At 35.5% G+C, this 15,913-nt stretch overlaps 1 protein-coding gene across 1 annotated transcript in view; it reads left to right on the top strand.

The window, feature by feature from the left end:
- CA10 (carbonic anhydrase 10) overlaps positions 1-15,913 on the top strand; it is an 820,075-nt gene that overhangs the window by 318,407 nt on the left and 485,755 nt on the right. The window contains exon 4 of the mRNA XM_061140932.1: positions 1,095-1,237. Coding sequence (XP_060996915.1) covers positions 1,095-1,237 — 143 coding nt within the window. The remainder of the gene's footprint in view (positions 1-1,094; positions 1,238-15,913) is intronic.

Here is a 15,913-nt window from a genome sequence, read left to right as displayed (position 1 = left end):
CACTGTACTGCTGATGAATGCGGTAGATGGATGAATGAATGATGACCATATAATCTCAGAGGCATGACGCATGGATCCAGAGAGATACTAAGGGGGCAGGGAAAGGTTGAAGATACAGCTTCTGATCATCACTGATACAAAATTAGTAGGTTAGCTACACTACTATTCTGCTAACTAAAGAGAGTAAAATAGGACTGGAAATAGGACAGAAATTTATTTAATAGATTCTTTATTGTGACACTGAAGATAAGTGGATGGTTTCCTTTTGGATATTTCCATTCAGCACTCAATTCCATCCTTTTCTGCTTATCAATGAACACATTCTTCAGCTGCTGTTACATTAAGTCAAACTGCCAAGCTGTTTGGCCTTGATTGCATGCATGCATGCTAAGTTGTTCACTTGTGGCTGATTCTTTTCGACACTATGGACTGTACCCTGCCAGTCTCCCCCATCCATGGGATCCTCCAGGCAAGAATACTGGAGTGGGTTGCCATCTCCTCCTCCAGGGGATCTTCCTCATCCAGGAGTTGAACCTGAGTTCCTACATTGGCAAGTGGATTCTTTACCACTGAGCCACCAGAGAAGCCCCTGATATTGATTGGGGGGGTTCATAAAATAATTCACTCCCTCAGTTTGGTCTTGACAACATATAACATAATACCTTGTATATGTTGAATGCTACTTTCTAGGACAAGTTTGATTCCTATATCATTCCTGTCAAACAAAGAAGCAAAGTATCAGCTCGGAGTTGCTAAATGTTTAATGCACCTCAGTATGAACATCTGATGTGGCTGGTCTGTGCCATCTTCTTATTAAGGTATTAGTATTGACTGTACCCATCAAAGAGGCCACAGGATAAGTGAATCTGAAATAAGAATCTCTGATATTAAGACATCATGAAGGTAAGACTTAGAGAAGCTGACCAAGATTCAGGCCAGGAAACTGCCATAATGACACCCAAGGATGTCTATGGGTGGAAAACATTGTATAGTTCTCTGATTTTATGACTTTTGTGACATAGTTCTTATAATATTGTTTCCCCAGCCTTCCACCCAGCTTAATTCTACTTTTTTTTTTTTCCCCCTGTTTCTAGTTCCTTCTTTCTGGGGATTGGTGAACTCAGCTTGGAATCTTTGTTCTGTGGGGAAACGGCAGTCGCCAGTCAACATAGAGACTAGTCATATGATCTTTGATCCCTTTCTGACACCCCTTCGCATCAACACTGGGGGCAGGAAGGTAAGTAGCCATCTTGCTTCCATTGTGAAGTTGAGGATAGGGGAGATGTTGATTCTGAAAGCCAAACTTCTAGTCCTTGTTCTCTGTGATGAGTCTGTCTTTCCACCCAGGAGTAATATCACAGACTTCAGGTCTATTGCGAACAAATATGTCTTAATCATGCTTTTTCTCCCTACCCAGTCAATTTCCATGCTTCTGATTACTTCTTTGTACTCCCTGGATGTTTCCTAAGATCCTATCCCTTGGAAGCCTATGAAGGAAGGTCAGAAAACTGTTTGCCGCCCCTAAATATCATGCTGGGAAATTATTCTTCTCAGAAACCTCTTTACTGGGGCTTCTTTTAACCTCAAAAAAGTGAAAATGTTTTTATCAAAAGTAAAATCAGACATTTATCATGCTGTAAGGAAAAACAAACAACAACCACCTTAGGTGGTTTATGAGAAAATCAATAATTAATCTTACTAGGACTTCCTGGCTAAGAATCCTAGCTCCGATATAGAAATCCTGAACTATCATTCCTATTCTCACACCAACATCCCTCCTTTCTTCTCCCCCCACCCATGATAAGCTCCTCCTTAATTTATAGAAGAGTATAATGTCCATGGGGTCTTCTCATTACAGGAACCTAGCATTTCTTTAACTGCCTTTTACTGTTGAGTAGGCTGTTGAAGGTGGGAAAAAAAAAAAAAAAAGTCATACAGAAAATTGTGTTTGAAGGTGACTTACTATTGTGAACTCAAGAGAAATGGAAAATCATTTATGTGCAAGAAACTGTGGTTAAAATTATGGATAACTTTTGCTATTGCTAGTAACTGATTTTCCAGGGTTTGGGCTCCCTGGGGTCTGATTTCTACACCCCTTATGCAGTCGGTTCACCTTGATTACCACAAGTTGCTTTCTGACATTTTTTTTTCCTGTCATGTAGTTTTCACACATATACAGAAAAGTCAAATGGCCCATCAAAATGCTGTTAGCAACTCTGATTCAGGTCACAAGGCAAGTTTTGAAAGATCTTCTTGTGATTTAGCTAAGTAGTGTTTGTATGCTCTTTTAAATATGACTTAGGAAGCATTTTTATAAAAAAAAAAGTCCTATAAAAAGGACCTTATAAAAAGGGTCATGTAGTTTATTGTTCTGATTCTGTAAAAAACTAACCTGCCTTAATTATTCTTCCATTTGCAGTTGTATTTTTGCAAACCCTAAGGGGAACTTGAATTGGGTGCAATATATAACTTTCTCTAAAAAGTTGATCATTCAAGTCATCATAACCATGTATAGGTTCCCTGACCAGTGTATTAAAAAAGACAAATTTGAGTATTCAATCATTCTTTCTTTCTTGAAGAGGATGATTGAGGAAATAACTGTACCCTAGGCAAAGTGAAAATTTTTAAAAAAGTAACCATACACACACACAAAGTAGACAGAAGGTTGGTACCTGAATTCCAGAGATTACCTGAAAGATGGCCAGAAAGGCTGAAGCAAAGAGACTGAAGAGGAGTTGATGAGGAAATAAATATGGGAGAGTAATGTGAGATGAGATCCTGATGCCATGTTAAAGAACTGAATTCTTTCATAAGGGTATGCAAGGATTTAAAACATTATTGGGTAGATAGTACATAGGGAGTGGAATGGAATAGGAATTAAGCTAACAAAAATAGTGAATATGTACGTTTCATTTTTCATCATACCATCTTAGAGGAAAACCTTAATGTGAAAGAAATTAAAAAACAAAATTAAGACAACTTCTCTCTAAAATGTATTGTAAAAAAAGAGAATGAGAGATAGCTGGAGTTAAAAATCATTCATAAATTATGTTGCTTTTCAGTGTTTTTTGTTATTATGTAATTTTTAAAGTATATTTTCAATTTAATAAAGTGTGCCTGATCCCAGTCAACTTTTAAGTGCATTGGAGTTTGGAGTTTTTGAAATACTTCGTTTTGATGGTGTTAAGTTTATATCTGGCATGATTTGTGTTGTCAGCTGTTAGAACAGCTGAGAATTGTCTGATGATATCCTTTGAATTTGTGAAAGGTCAAAAGTAAAATACAGATGGTAGTTGGATAATCTAAGGGGTAATAAAATACCTAAACTTGATAGACAATAGTTAAATCATGCTTGCAATCTTTTAAGAGATGCTTCTTCATGAATTGGGGTTTATTTTGGAAGTGAGGATTCAAATCAGTGGCTCTGAATTTAGTTTTTCCTCAAAGAAACGTGTATCTAACTCAGAAGGTTTAAAAATTTCCCTGAAAGATTAGGTTTTGTAGAATTTGGGAAAGCTGCCACATTTTGAAGCCTAAGATCAGCTGGGTATCAACATGCAAAATCCATCCCAGTCATCATGTGTTTTATTTCACACTTTTATCCATGAACATCATTCTTGCTCATGTTTAAATGAACCGGGTTTACAAACCCATGAAGCCGCTTTGATGCAGTACCTGACAGTGTTGCTATGTTTGTTTGAACATATTTGAACTGGCATAAGGCTCAGATGATGAACTGCAGGTTTTAGTTTTTTGTTTTTCTGCTTTTTGTTTTCGTTTTGTTTTTTGTTAGGGCTGAAATTCAATGTGAACACAGGAATGTAGAGAGTAATAATAGATGGAAATCAAAGTATAATCATGCCTTAATATAATAAAAGGTATTTATCATATGTGAAATATGATTTCTTTTACCTTTCAAGTTGCTTATTTACAATGGTAGTTTTTAAACAATGGTACTTTTTATTCCAGTTGTTCATATCTGACACATAGGACTCTTATGGACAAAATCCAAAACAAGCATACTTTCAAACATTACTCACACATGGTTGCATTGCATATGCATGTAAGAATCCTATTTTGGGGAGAAATGTTGCCAAGATGGAGGAATAGGAAGACCCTGAGCTTACCTCCTCCCATGGGTACACCAAGTTACAATTACAGAGCAACTATCAACAGGAACCTCAAGACTAGCTGAAAGATTTTCTGCAACTGAAGATATAAATAAAGAGCTGCAATGAAATGGATATGAGGAGTAAAGACATAATACAGTCAAGACCCATACCCCTTTCTAAGCAACCCATAAACAGGAGAACAATAACAAATGCAGAGCTTCTCTCCAAGGAGAGAGAGGTCCAAGCCCCACATTAAGCTCACCAACTAAGGTGTCCTGTACCAAGAAGATGAGCTCCCAGAATGTATGGCTGTGATGGTCAACAAAGAAGTTGGCCCTGACACAACAGAAAGTGCCACATAGAGGGCACTCTTAGAGCATAGAGCTCTGCTGACCAGAAGAGAATGTGTTCATAGCCTCCATAGAGTATCTCCTACATGAGTCCACTTCTCCAAAATCAGGTAATCAAATTGTCTAACACTAGAAATAAACACAGAAAATAGGCAAAGTAAGGAGATAGAAATATGTACCAAAGAGGGAACAAGACAAAAATCTCAGGAAAAAATGTTAACAAAATGGAGATAAGCAGTCTACAGCCACTGAGATACTCAGTGATCTCAGGAGAAGAAAGGAAGAACACAGTGAGAAGTGTAACAATTAGAAAATGTAAAGAAACAAATGGAACTGAAATTTAATTTAAAAATACAATTTAAAAAAGATTAAATTTAAAAATCAATTTAAAATTTAAAATACAGTGGAAGGAATCACATTAGATTAAATGATACTGAGGAATGGATCAGTTAACTGGAAAAGAGCAGTGGGAGTCACCCTAACAGAACAAAAAAAAGCTTAAAAAAATAATTATAAAATGGAGGTAGTTTAATATACTTCTGAAACAACATCAATCACTCTATTATTCTAGTGGACTGAAGGAAAAGAGAGAGAGAAAGGGGCAGAGAACTTATTTGAAGACACAATAGCTGAAAACTCCCCTACCCTGTGAAAGGAAACAGATTCAGGTCCACGGAGCAAAGGAGTTCCAAATAAGATAAAACAAAAGAGGGCCACACTAAGACACTGTAATTAAAATTGCAAAATATAAAGTTAAAGATAGAATATTAAATGTAACAAGATAAAAGCAACTAGTTACATATAAAGGACTTCTCATAAGTCTATACACTGATTTTTCAGCAGAAACTGCATAGGCCAGAAGGGAGTGTCACAATATATTTAAAGTGATTAGAGGAAAAACCGTATAAATGAGAATATTCTACCCAGCAAGACTATCATTCAAATTTGAAGGTGACAAAAAGAGTTTTAGAGACAAGAAAAAAAAAAAAAAAAAAAAACGAGTTCAGCACTACTAACTGTCTTACAAGATATGTTAGAGGGACTTATCTAAGCAGAAAAGATGACAACTAAAAATATGAACATTGCAAAAGGAAAAATCTCATTGGCAAAGGAAAATATACTATAAAGAAAAGAGATCAACCATTTATAAAACTAGCTATTTTTGTTGTTGTTACGTGAGTAAATTGTGTCCGACTCTTTGTGACCTCATGGACTGCAGCACATAAGGCATCCCTGTCTTCATCTCCCAAAACTTGCTCAAACTCAAGTCCATTGAGTCAGTGATAGGATCCAACCATTTCAGCCTCTGTTTTCCCCTTCTTCTCATGTCTTCAAACTTTCCAAGCATCAGGGCCTTTTGGAACAAATTGGCTCTACACAACAGATAACCAAGATTTGGAGCTTCAGCATCAGGCCTTCCAGGGAATATTCAGGTCTGATTTCCTTTAGGATTGACTGGTTTGATCTCCTTGGAGTCCAAGGGACACTTGAGTCTTCTCCAACACCACATTTCAAAAGCATCATGTCTTAATTTGCACTCAGACTTCTTTATGGTTCAACTTTCACATCCATACATGACTACTGGAAAAACCATAGCTTTGACTAGACGGATGTTTGTCGGCAAAGTAATCTCTCTGTTTTTTAATATGCTGTCTAGATTGATCATAACTTTTCTTCCAAGGAGCAGACTTCTTTAAATTTCATGATTGCAGTCACTGTCTCCATTGATTTTTGAACCAAGAAATTGAAGTCTGTCACTATTTCCAGTGTTTCCCATCTATTTGTCATTAAGTGATGGGACTGATGCCATGATCTTAGTTTTTTTTTTAATGTTGAGTTTTAAGCCATCTTTTTCACTCTCCTCTTTCACTTTCCTCAAGAGGCTTTTTAGTTCTTCTTCACTTTCTGCCATAATGGTAGTTCCATCTGCATATCTGAGGTTATTGATATCTCTCCTGGCAATATTGATTTGAACTTGTGCTTCATCCAGCCCAGCATTTCTCTTCATGTACCTCTGCACAGAAATTAAGTAAGCAGATGACAATATAGAGCCTGACATACTTCATTCCCAATATGGAACCAGTCTGTTGTTCCATGTCCAGTTATAACTGTTGCTTCTTGACCTAAATATAGGTTTCACAGGAGGCAATTAAGGTTGTCTGGTATTCTCATCTTTTTAATAGTTTTCCACAGTTTGTTGTGATCCACATAGTCAAAGGCTTTAGCATAGTCAATGAAACAGATGTAGATGGTTTTCTGGAATACTCTTGCTTTTTCTGTGATCCAATGGATGTTGGCAATCTGATCTCTGGTTCCTCTGACCTTTCAAAATCCAACTTGAACATCTGGAAGTTCTTCATTCATATACTTTTGAAGCCTAGTTGGAGAACTTTGAGCTTTACTCTCCTAGCATGTGAAACGAGTGCAACTTTGTGGTAGTTTCAACATTCTTTGGCATTGCCTTTCTTTGGAATTGGAATGAAAACTGACCTTTTCTAGTCCTATGGCCACTGCTCAGTTTTCCAAACTTGCTGGCATATTGTGTGCAGCACTTAAACAGCATCACCTTTTAGGATTTGATGTAGCTCAACTGGAATTCCATCACCTCCACTACCTTTGTTCATTGTGATGCTTCCTAAAGCCCACTTGACTTCATACATCAAGATGACTGGCTCTAGGTGAGTGATCACACTATCTTGGTTATCTGAGTCATTAAGATCTTTTTTTGTATAGTTATTCTGTGTGCCTCCCACCTCTTCTTAATATCTTCTGCTTCTTTTAGGTCCATATAGTTTCTGTTCTTTCTTGTGCACATCTTTGCATGAAATGTTCCACTGGAATCTCTGATTTCCTTGAGGAGGACACTAGTCTTTCCCATTTTATTGTTTTCCTGTATTTCTTTGCACTGTTCACATAAGAAGGCCTTTTTATCTCTCCTTGCTATTCTTTGGAACTCTGAATGCTTTGGAATTCAGGTGGGTATATCTTTCATTTATGCCTTTGCCTTTCACATCTCTTCTTTTCTCAGCTATTTTTAAGGCCTCCTCAGACAACCATTTTGCTTTTTTGCATTTCTTTTTCTTGGGGATGGTTTTGATCACTGCCTCCTGTACAATGTTACATACCTCCATCCATAGTTCTTTAGGCACTCTGTCTATCGGATCTAATCCCTTGAATCTACTTATTATTTCCATTGTATAATTGTAAGGGATTTGATTTAGGTCATACCTGAATGGCTTAGTTGTGTTCCCTACTTTCTTCAATTTACATCTCAATTTTGCAATAAAGAGTTCATAATCTGAGACACAGTCAGCTCCAAGTCTTGTTTTTGCTGTCTGTATAGAGCTTCTACATCTCTGGTTGCAAGGAATATAATCGATCTGATTTTGGTATTGACCATCTGGTGATGTCCAAGTGTAGACTTCTCTCTTGTGTTGCTGGAAGTGTATGTTTGTTATGACCAGTGTGTTCTCTTGCTAAAACTGTTAGCCTTTGCCCTGCTTCATTTTGTACTCTAAGGCCAAAGTTGCCTGTCACTCCAGGTACCTCTTGACTTCCTACATTTTCATTCTAGTCCTCTATGATGAAATACACACTTTTTTTTTTTTTTTATGTTACTTCTAGAAAGTTAGTAGGAAAGTTAAAAGGCAAAAGGAGTGAATTTATCTATATCTATAATAAGTAATTAAGAAATACACAAACCAGAAAGCTATACAATGTGGTGTGAAAAATTAAGTATGGGGGGTAAAAAAGGAAGGTTATTACAATGCATTTGAAGTGAAGAACTCATCATCTTAAAATAATCATATATTGCTATATAAAAATTTCATGGTAACTGCAAACCAAAAATTGATAGCAGATACACACACAAACACACACAATAAAGGAATCCAAGCATAGTGCTAAATATTGTCACCAAATCTCAAGGGAAGAGATCAAAAGAAGAAAGGAACAAATAAGAACCACAAAAGACAATCCCAAAATAATTTTTAAAAATGGTGATGCTGATTCAAAGACCCCAAGTGATAGGATGGGGAGGGATGTGGGAGGGGGGATCAGGATGGGGAACACCTGTAAATCCATGGCTGACTCATGTCAATGTATAGCAAAAACCACTACAATATCGTAAAGTAATTAGCCTCCAACTAATAAAAATAAATGGAAAAAAAAAAAAAATGGTGACGCTTGCATTCAGTTCAGTTCAGTTCAGTTCATTTGCTCAGTCGTGTCCGACTCTTTGCAACCCCATGAATCGGAGCCAGGCCTCCCTGTCCATCACAGACTCCCAGAGTTTACTCAAACTCATGCCCATAGAGTCGGTGATGCCATCCAGTCTTCTCATCCTCTGTCATTCCCTTCTCCTGCCCCCAATCCCTCCCAGCATCAGGGTCTTTTCCAATGAGTCAACTCTTCTCATGAGGTGGCCAAAGTACTGGAGTTTCAGCTTCAGCATCAGTCCTTCCAATTAACACCCAGGACTGATCTCCTTTAGGATGGACTGGTTGAATCTCCTTGCAGTCCAAGGGACTCTCAAAAGTCTTCTCCAACACCATAGTTCAAAAGCATCAATTTTTCGGCGCTCAGCTTTCTTCCCAGTCCAACTCTCACATCCATATATGACCACTGGAAAAACCATAGCCTTGAGCAGATGGACCTTTGTTGGCAATGTAATGTCTCTGCTTTTTAATATGCTATCTAGGTTGGCCATCACTTTCCTTCCAAGGAGTAAGTATCTTTTAATTTCATGGCTGCAGTCACCATCTACAGTGATTTTGGAGTACCCCCAAAATAAAGTCTGACACTGTTTCCACTGTCTCCCCATCTATTTCCCATGAGGTGATGGGACCAGATGCCATGATCTTAGTTTTCTGAATGTTAAGCTTTAAGCCAACATTTTCACTCTCCTCTTTCATCTTCATCAAGAGGTTTTTTAGTTCCTCTTCACTTTCTGCCATAAGGGTGGTGTCATCTGCATATCTGAGGTTATTGATATTTCTTCTGGCAGTCTTGATTCCAGCTTGTGCTTCATCCAGCCCAGCGTTTCTCATGATGTACTCTGCATGTAAGTTAAATAAGCAAAGTGACAATATACAGTCTTGACGTACTCCTTTTCGTATTTGGAACCAGTCTGTTGTTGAACCATAGTTAACAATAATTATCTTAAAGTTAAATGCACCAAATGTTTCAATCAGAAGTCATACAGTGGGTCAATCAGTCAGTCAGTTCAGTCGCTCAGTTGTGTCCGACATATAAAAATAGAAATACACAGTCCAGAATCTATGAGATCCAACTAAAGCAGTTCTAAGAGGGAAGTTGGTAGTGATGCAGTTTTTTTTCAGTAAACAAAGAACAACAAAACCCTGAAATAAACAACCCATCTGTACATCTAATGGAACTAGAAAAAGAAGAAAAAAAATGAAGCTAGTAGAAGGAAAGAAATAACAAAAATCAGAGCAGAAATAAAATAGAGAAAAGCAATGGTTTTCTTTGAAAATACAAGCAAAACTGGTAAACTTTAGCAAGAATCATCAAAAAAGAGAGATGAGCCAAAGCAATAAAATCAGAAATAAAAAAGAGTGGAAGTCAAACTGACACCACAGTAATGCAAAGATGTAAAAACACCTTATGAACAATTATATGCCAACAAAATGGATAATTTAGAAGAAATGGATACATTTCTAGAAATGAATAATCTCCTAAACTGGATTAGGAAGAAATTGGAAATATGAGCAGACTGATTATCAGTAATAAAATTGAATCAGTAATTAAACAATTCCCAGCATACAAAGTGGCTTCACAGATGAACCAGATGGCTTCACAGCTGAATTATACCAAGCATTTAAAGGAGAGTTAACAACTATCTTTTTCAAGCTATAGAAAATAATTGAAGTGAAAGGAAGACCTTTGAATTCGCTCTGTGAGATCAATATCACCCTGATACCAAAAGCAGAGGAAGACTCCATGAAAAAAGAAAGTATAAAATATCACAGTGATGAAAATAGACGGAAAATTTCTCAACAAAATATTAGCAATCCAAATTCAACAATATATTGAAAGGATCATGCACCATGATCAAGTGGACTCTGTCCCAGGGATTTAAGCATGACCCAATATCTACAAATTAATCAACATGATATACCAAATTAACAAAACAAAGAATGAAAAATCATATCACCATCTTAACAGATGCAGCAGAAGCCTTTAACAAAATTCAACAACCATTTATTGTAAATACTACCAACAATGTGTGTCTCGAGGCAATATAGCACAACACAATAAGGGCCACATATGATGAGCCCACAGCTAATATCATGCTCAATGGTAAAAGGCTGAAAACATTTCCTGTAAGATCAGGAAGAAGATAAGGATGCCCTCTATCACCACATTGTTGGATGTTCTAGCCACAGAAATCAGAGAAGAAAAATAATGAATTCAAATTGGAAAAGAAGAAATAAATCTGCCACTATTTGCAGCTGACATGATAGTATATAGAAACAATCTTAATGACACCAACAAAAAATGAGAACTAAAAAATGAGTTCATTAATGATCCAAGATATATTGTCACTATACAGAACTGTGTTGCATTTCTGTAAACTAACATCAGAAAAAGAAATTGAGAAAACAACCCCATTTACAGCTGCTTGAAGAAAATAATATACTCAAGAATAAATCTAATCAAAAGGTACAAGATCTATATACGAAATGCTGGAAGACATTTACTAAACTAATTGAACATGACAAAAACAATTGGGAAGATATACCGTATTTGTGGGTTGGAAGAATTAATATTGTCATAATAACTATACTACCTAATCAATCTACAGATTCAACACAATCCCTATCAAAGATACCAATGGCATTTTTCATAAAACCAAAACAAATAATTATTGCTAAATTTGTATGGAAACACAAAAGACCTCAAACAACAAAAACGATCTTGGAAAAAAGGATAAATCAAAATATTATGGTACTGGCACAAAAACAGAAGCATAGATCAATGGGACAGAATAGAAAGTTCAGAAATAAATCCATGCACCTGTGGTTAATTAATCTATGAAAAAGAAAACAAGAATAAACTATGGAGTAAGACAGCGTCTTCAGTAAATAACATTGGGTAAACTGAGCAACTCCATACTAAAGAGTTAAAGGAAAGTATTTTCTTACACACTATACAGAAATAAATCCAAAGTGGATTAAAGACCTAAATGTAGAATCATAAAGCACAAAACTCCTAGAAGAAAGCATAGGTAATGTATTCTTTGACATTGGCCTGAGCAATATTTTTTTTGCATATGTCTCCTTAGGCAAGGGAAACAATGAAAAATTAAACAAATCAGATTACGTGAAACTAAAAAGCTATTGCATAGAGATCAAAACTCTCAACAAAATGAAAAGGCCACTGGCTTAGTAGGAGAAGATATTTGCAAATGATATATCTGATGAGGGTTGATATTCACAATATACAGAGTACTTTTATAACTCAACATTAAAAACAACAACAACAACAGAAATCCATTTTTTTTTTAAAAACGCAGAGAACCTGAACAGACATTTGCCCCAAGAAGACACATAGATAGCCAACAGATACATGAAAAGATGCCAAACATCACTAATCATCAGAGAAATGGAAATTAAACCCACAATTCTACTTCTGAGTATTTTTACAAAGACAACCAAAATTCTAATTTGAAAAGATATATGCATCTCTATATTTATAGCAGCATTGTTTACAATAATCACGATAATTGAAGCAACCTAGGTATCCATCTTTAGATACATGAAGAAGATAAGGTATGTATGTACAATGGAGAGCCATAAAAGGGAGTGGTATTTTGGACCTAGAGTGCATTATGCTAAATGGAATAAGTCACATAAAGAAAAATACCATGTGATTTCATTTATATATGGAATCTAAAAAAGAAGAGAAATGAACAAACGTTAAAAAACAAAACAAACAAACAACAAAAAAGAACACAGATCAGACGAATAGAGACAGAGAACAAATTGGTAGTTACCAGAAAGCAAATTGGTGGAGGGATGAGTGAAATAGCTGAGGGTGATTCAATGTACAAAATTCCAATTACAAAATTAGTCATACAGTGAAATGTATAATGTGGGAAATATAGTCAATTATATTTTAACATCTTTGTATGGTGACTGATGATAACTAGACATATCATGAGGATAATTTTTAATGTACTGAAATATCAAATCAACATTTTGTTACTTGTAACTAACATAAGTTTATTTTATGTCAATTAGAAAAATAATATGTAGACACTTGAAGGAAATGCATCAAAATGCTAATGATGTTTGTCTCTGCAGAGATGGGGATTATAGGTGATAGTTTGTTTTTGCTTTGTTTTCTTATGTATGTTGTTACCTTCAATGAAAATGTATTTCTTGTAAAATTATAAACAAGACAATAAATGTCATTAAAGATTAAAAGTGAACATAGATATATAGAAGTTAAATGGAGGTTGAAGTGAAGTGAAGTGAAGTTAAAGTCGCTCAGTCATGTTTGACTCTTTGCAACCCCATAGACTGTACAGTTCATGGAATTCTCCGGGCCAGAATAGTGGAGTGGATGGTCTTTCCCTTCTCCAGGGGATCTTCCCAACCCAGGGATAGAACCCAGGTCTCCCACAATGCAGGTGGATTCTTTACCAGCTGAGCCACCAGGGAAGCCCAAGAATATTGCGGTGGGTAGCCTATCCCTTCTCCAGGGGATCTTCCCAACCCAGGAATCGAATCAGGGTCTCCTGCATTGCAGGCAGATTCTTCACCAACTGAGATATTAGGGAAGCTCTATGGAAGTTATTTGAATTAAATAACTATTTTGCCATAATTATGGAAATCATTAACTGTCAAATCAGTCATTTGACATTAATTTTTCCAATTTGATTTTTATTTTATACTGAGGTTTGGGTGATTTACACTGTGGTGTTAGTTTTAGGTGTATAGCAAAGTAATTTGGGTATTCATATACATATACCCAGTCTTTCTCAGATTCTTTTCCAATGTATCAATAGATTATAAGAGAATATTGGGTAGAGTTCCCTGTGCTTCACAACAGATCCTTTTTGTTGTTTTATATATAATGGTGTGTATATGTTAATTCCAAACTCAAAATTTATTCCTCCTCTGTCTGCTTTTCCACTTTGGTAACCATAAGTTTGTGTTGGAAGCCCATAATCTGGTTATATTTTGTAAATAATTCATTTGTACCATTTTTTTTTTTTTTTACATGCCACCTATAAGTGATATTTCTTTTTCTCTATCCGACTGACTTCACTTAGTATGATAATCTCTAGTTTGTTCCATGTTTCTGCAAAGGACATTATTTCATTATTTTTTTATAGCTGGGTAATATGCTACTATATATGCATGCAACATCTTCTTTATCCAGTCTGTTGTCAATGGCTATTTAGTTTGCTTCTATATCTTAGCTATTGTTTTTAGTGCTATTATGAACTTTGGAGTGCATATATCTTTTTGAATTATGCTTTTCTCTGGATCAGTGCCCAGGAGTTGGATTGCTGAAGGATTTGGTAAGGGGGTGAGAGAGGAGGAGATGGTTGTGTGGCATCTTTGGAGAAGTGTTTATTTAGGTCTTCTGTCCATCTTTTGATTGGTCTGTTTCTGGTTTTGTTTTGTTTTGTTTTCTAATATAGAGCTTCATGAGCTGTTTGTATATTTTGGAGATTAATCCCTTGTAGGTCATTTAATTTGTAAATATTTTCTCCCATTCTGCAGGTTGTCTTTTCATTTTGTTTAGTCTTGAGTACTGTTATTTTGTCTCCTCAGGTAGGTTTATTCGTAGATATTTTATGCTTTTTGAAGTGATGGTAAAATGGATTATTCCTTTTGCTTCACAAAAGCTTTTAAGTTTAATTAGGTCTCACTTGTTTATTTACTAAAAGTTTAATTATTTTAATTAATTTAAAGTTAGATCCAAAAAGATATTGCTGCTATTTATGTCAAACAGTGTTCTGCTTATGTCTTCCTCTAAGAGTTTTGTAGTTTCTGGTCTTACATGTAGGTCTTTTATCCATTTTGAGTTTATTTTTTTGTATGATATTAGAGAATGTTCTAATTTCATTCTTTAACATGTAGCCATCAAGTTTTCCCAGGATCACTTACTGAAGAGACTTTTCTCCATAATATATTCTTACCTCCTTTGTCATGGATTAGGTGACAGTTAGGGCATGACTTTATCTCTCAACTTTCTATACTGTTCCATTACCAGTACCATTTTTTATTTTATTTTTTTTTTCTTTTTGCTGCACCATACAGCATGTATCAAACTGTTTTGGTTACTGTAACTTTGTAGTATAGCCTGAGGTCAGAGAGAATGGGTGCTCCAGCCCCCTTTTTCTTTCTTATAATGATTGCACTTTTCTGGATTTTTTTTTTTTGTGTGTGTGTTTCCATACAAATTTAAGATTTTACTTTTTTTGTTTAGTTCTATGAAAAATGCCATTGGTAATTTGATAGGGGTTGCATTGAATCTGTAGATTATTTTGGGTAGTATAGTCATTTTGACAATATTGATTCTTCCAGTCAAAGAAAACATCTCCCCATCTGCTTGTGTCAGATTTTATTTGTTTCATCAGTATTATAGTTTCCAGAGTACAGTTATTTTGTCTCTTTAGGTAGGTTTATTCCTAGATATTTTATGCTTTTTGAAGTGGTGTTAAAATGGATTATTTCTTTAATTTCTCCTTCTACTCCCTTGTTGTTAGTGTATAGAAATGCAAGAGATTTTTTTGTGTGTATTAATTTTTTATCCTGCAACTTTACCAAATTCATTGATGAACCCTAGTAGTTTTCTGGTAGCATCTTTAGGATTAACTTTGCATAGCATCATGGCATCTGTGAACAGTGACAGTTTTACTTTTTTTCCAATTTGGATTCATTTCTTTTTCTTTTTTTTCCTCTGATTACCACTGCTAGGACTATCAAAATTATATTGAATAAAACTGATGAATAGACATCCTTTTTTGTTTCTGATCTTAGTTGAGATGCTATCAATTTTTACAACTGAGAATGCTGTTAGCTGTAGGTTTGTTATATGGACCTTTATTATCTTGAGATAGGTCCCTCTAAGCCCACTTTCTGGAGAGCTTTGTGTGTGTGTGTGTGTGTGTGTGTAACTTTTTAATCATAAATGGGTGTTGAATTAGGTCAAACCTTTCTCTTACATCTTTTGACATGACCATATGATTTATATTCTTCAATTTTTTGATGTGATATATCACAACTGATTGATTACAAGATATTGAAAAAATCTTGCATACCTGGGATAGATCTCAACTGATCATGCTGTGTGATTCTGCTAATGAATTGTTGGATTTATGTTATTAGTATTTTGCTGTGGATTTTTGCATCTGTTTATCAGTGATATTGACCTGTAGTTTTCTGTATTTTTGGTATCACTGTCTGATTT

Source organism: Dama dama, chromosome 5 (genome assembly GCF_033118175.1).
Source record: "Dama dama isolate Ldn47 chromosome 5, ASM3311817v1, whole genome shotgun sequence".
NCBI classification, from domain to species: domain Eukaryota; kingdom Metazoa; phylum Chordata; class Mammalia; order Artiodactyla; family Cervidae; genus Dama; species Dama dama.
This window is presented reverse-complemented; position numbering and strand designations above follow the sequence as displayed.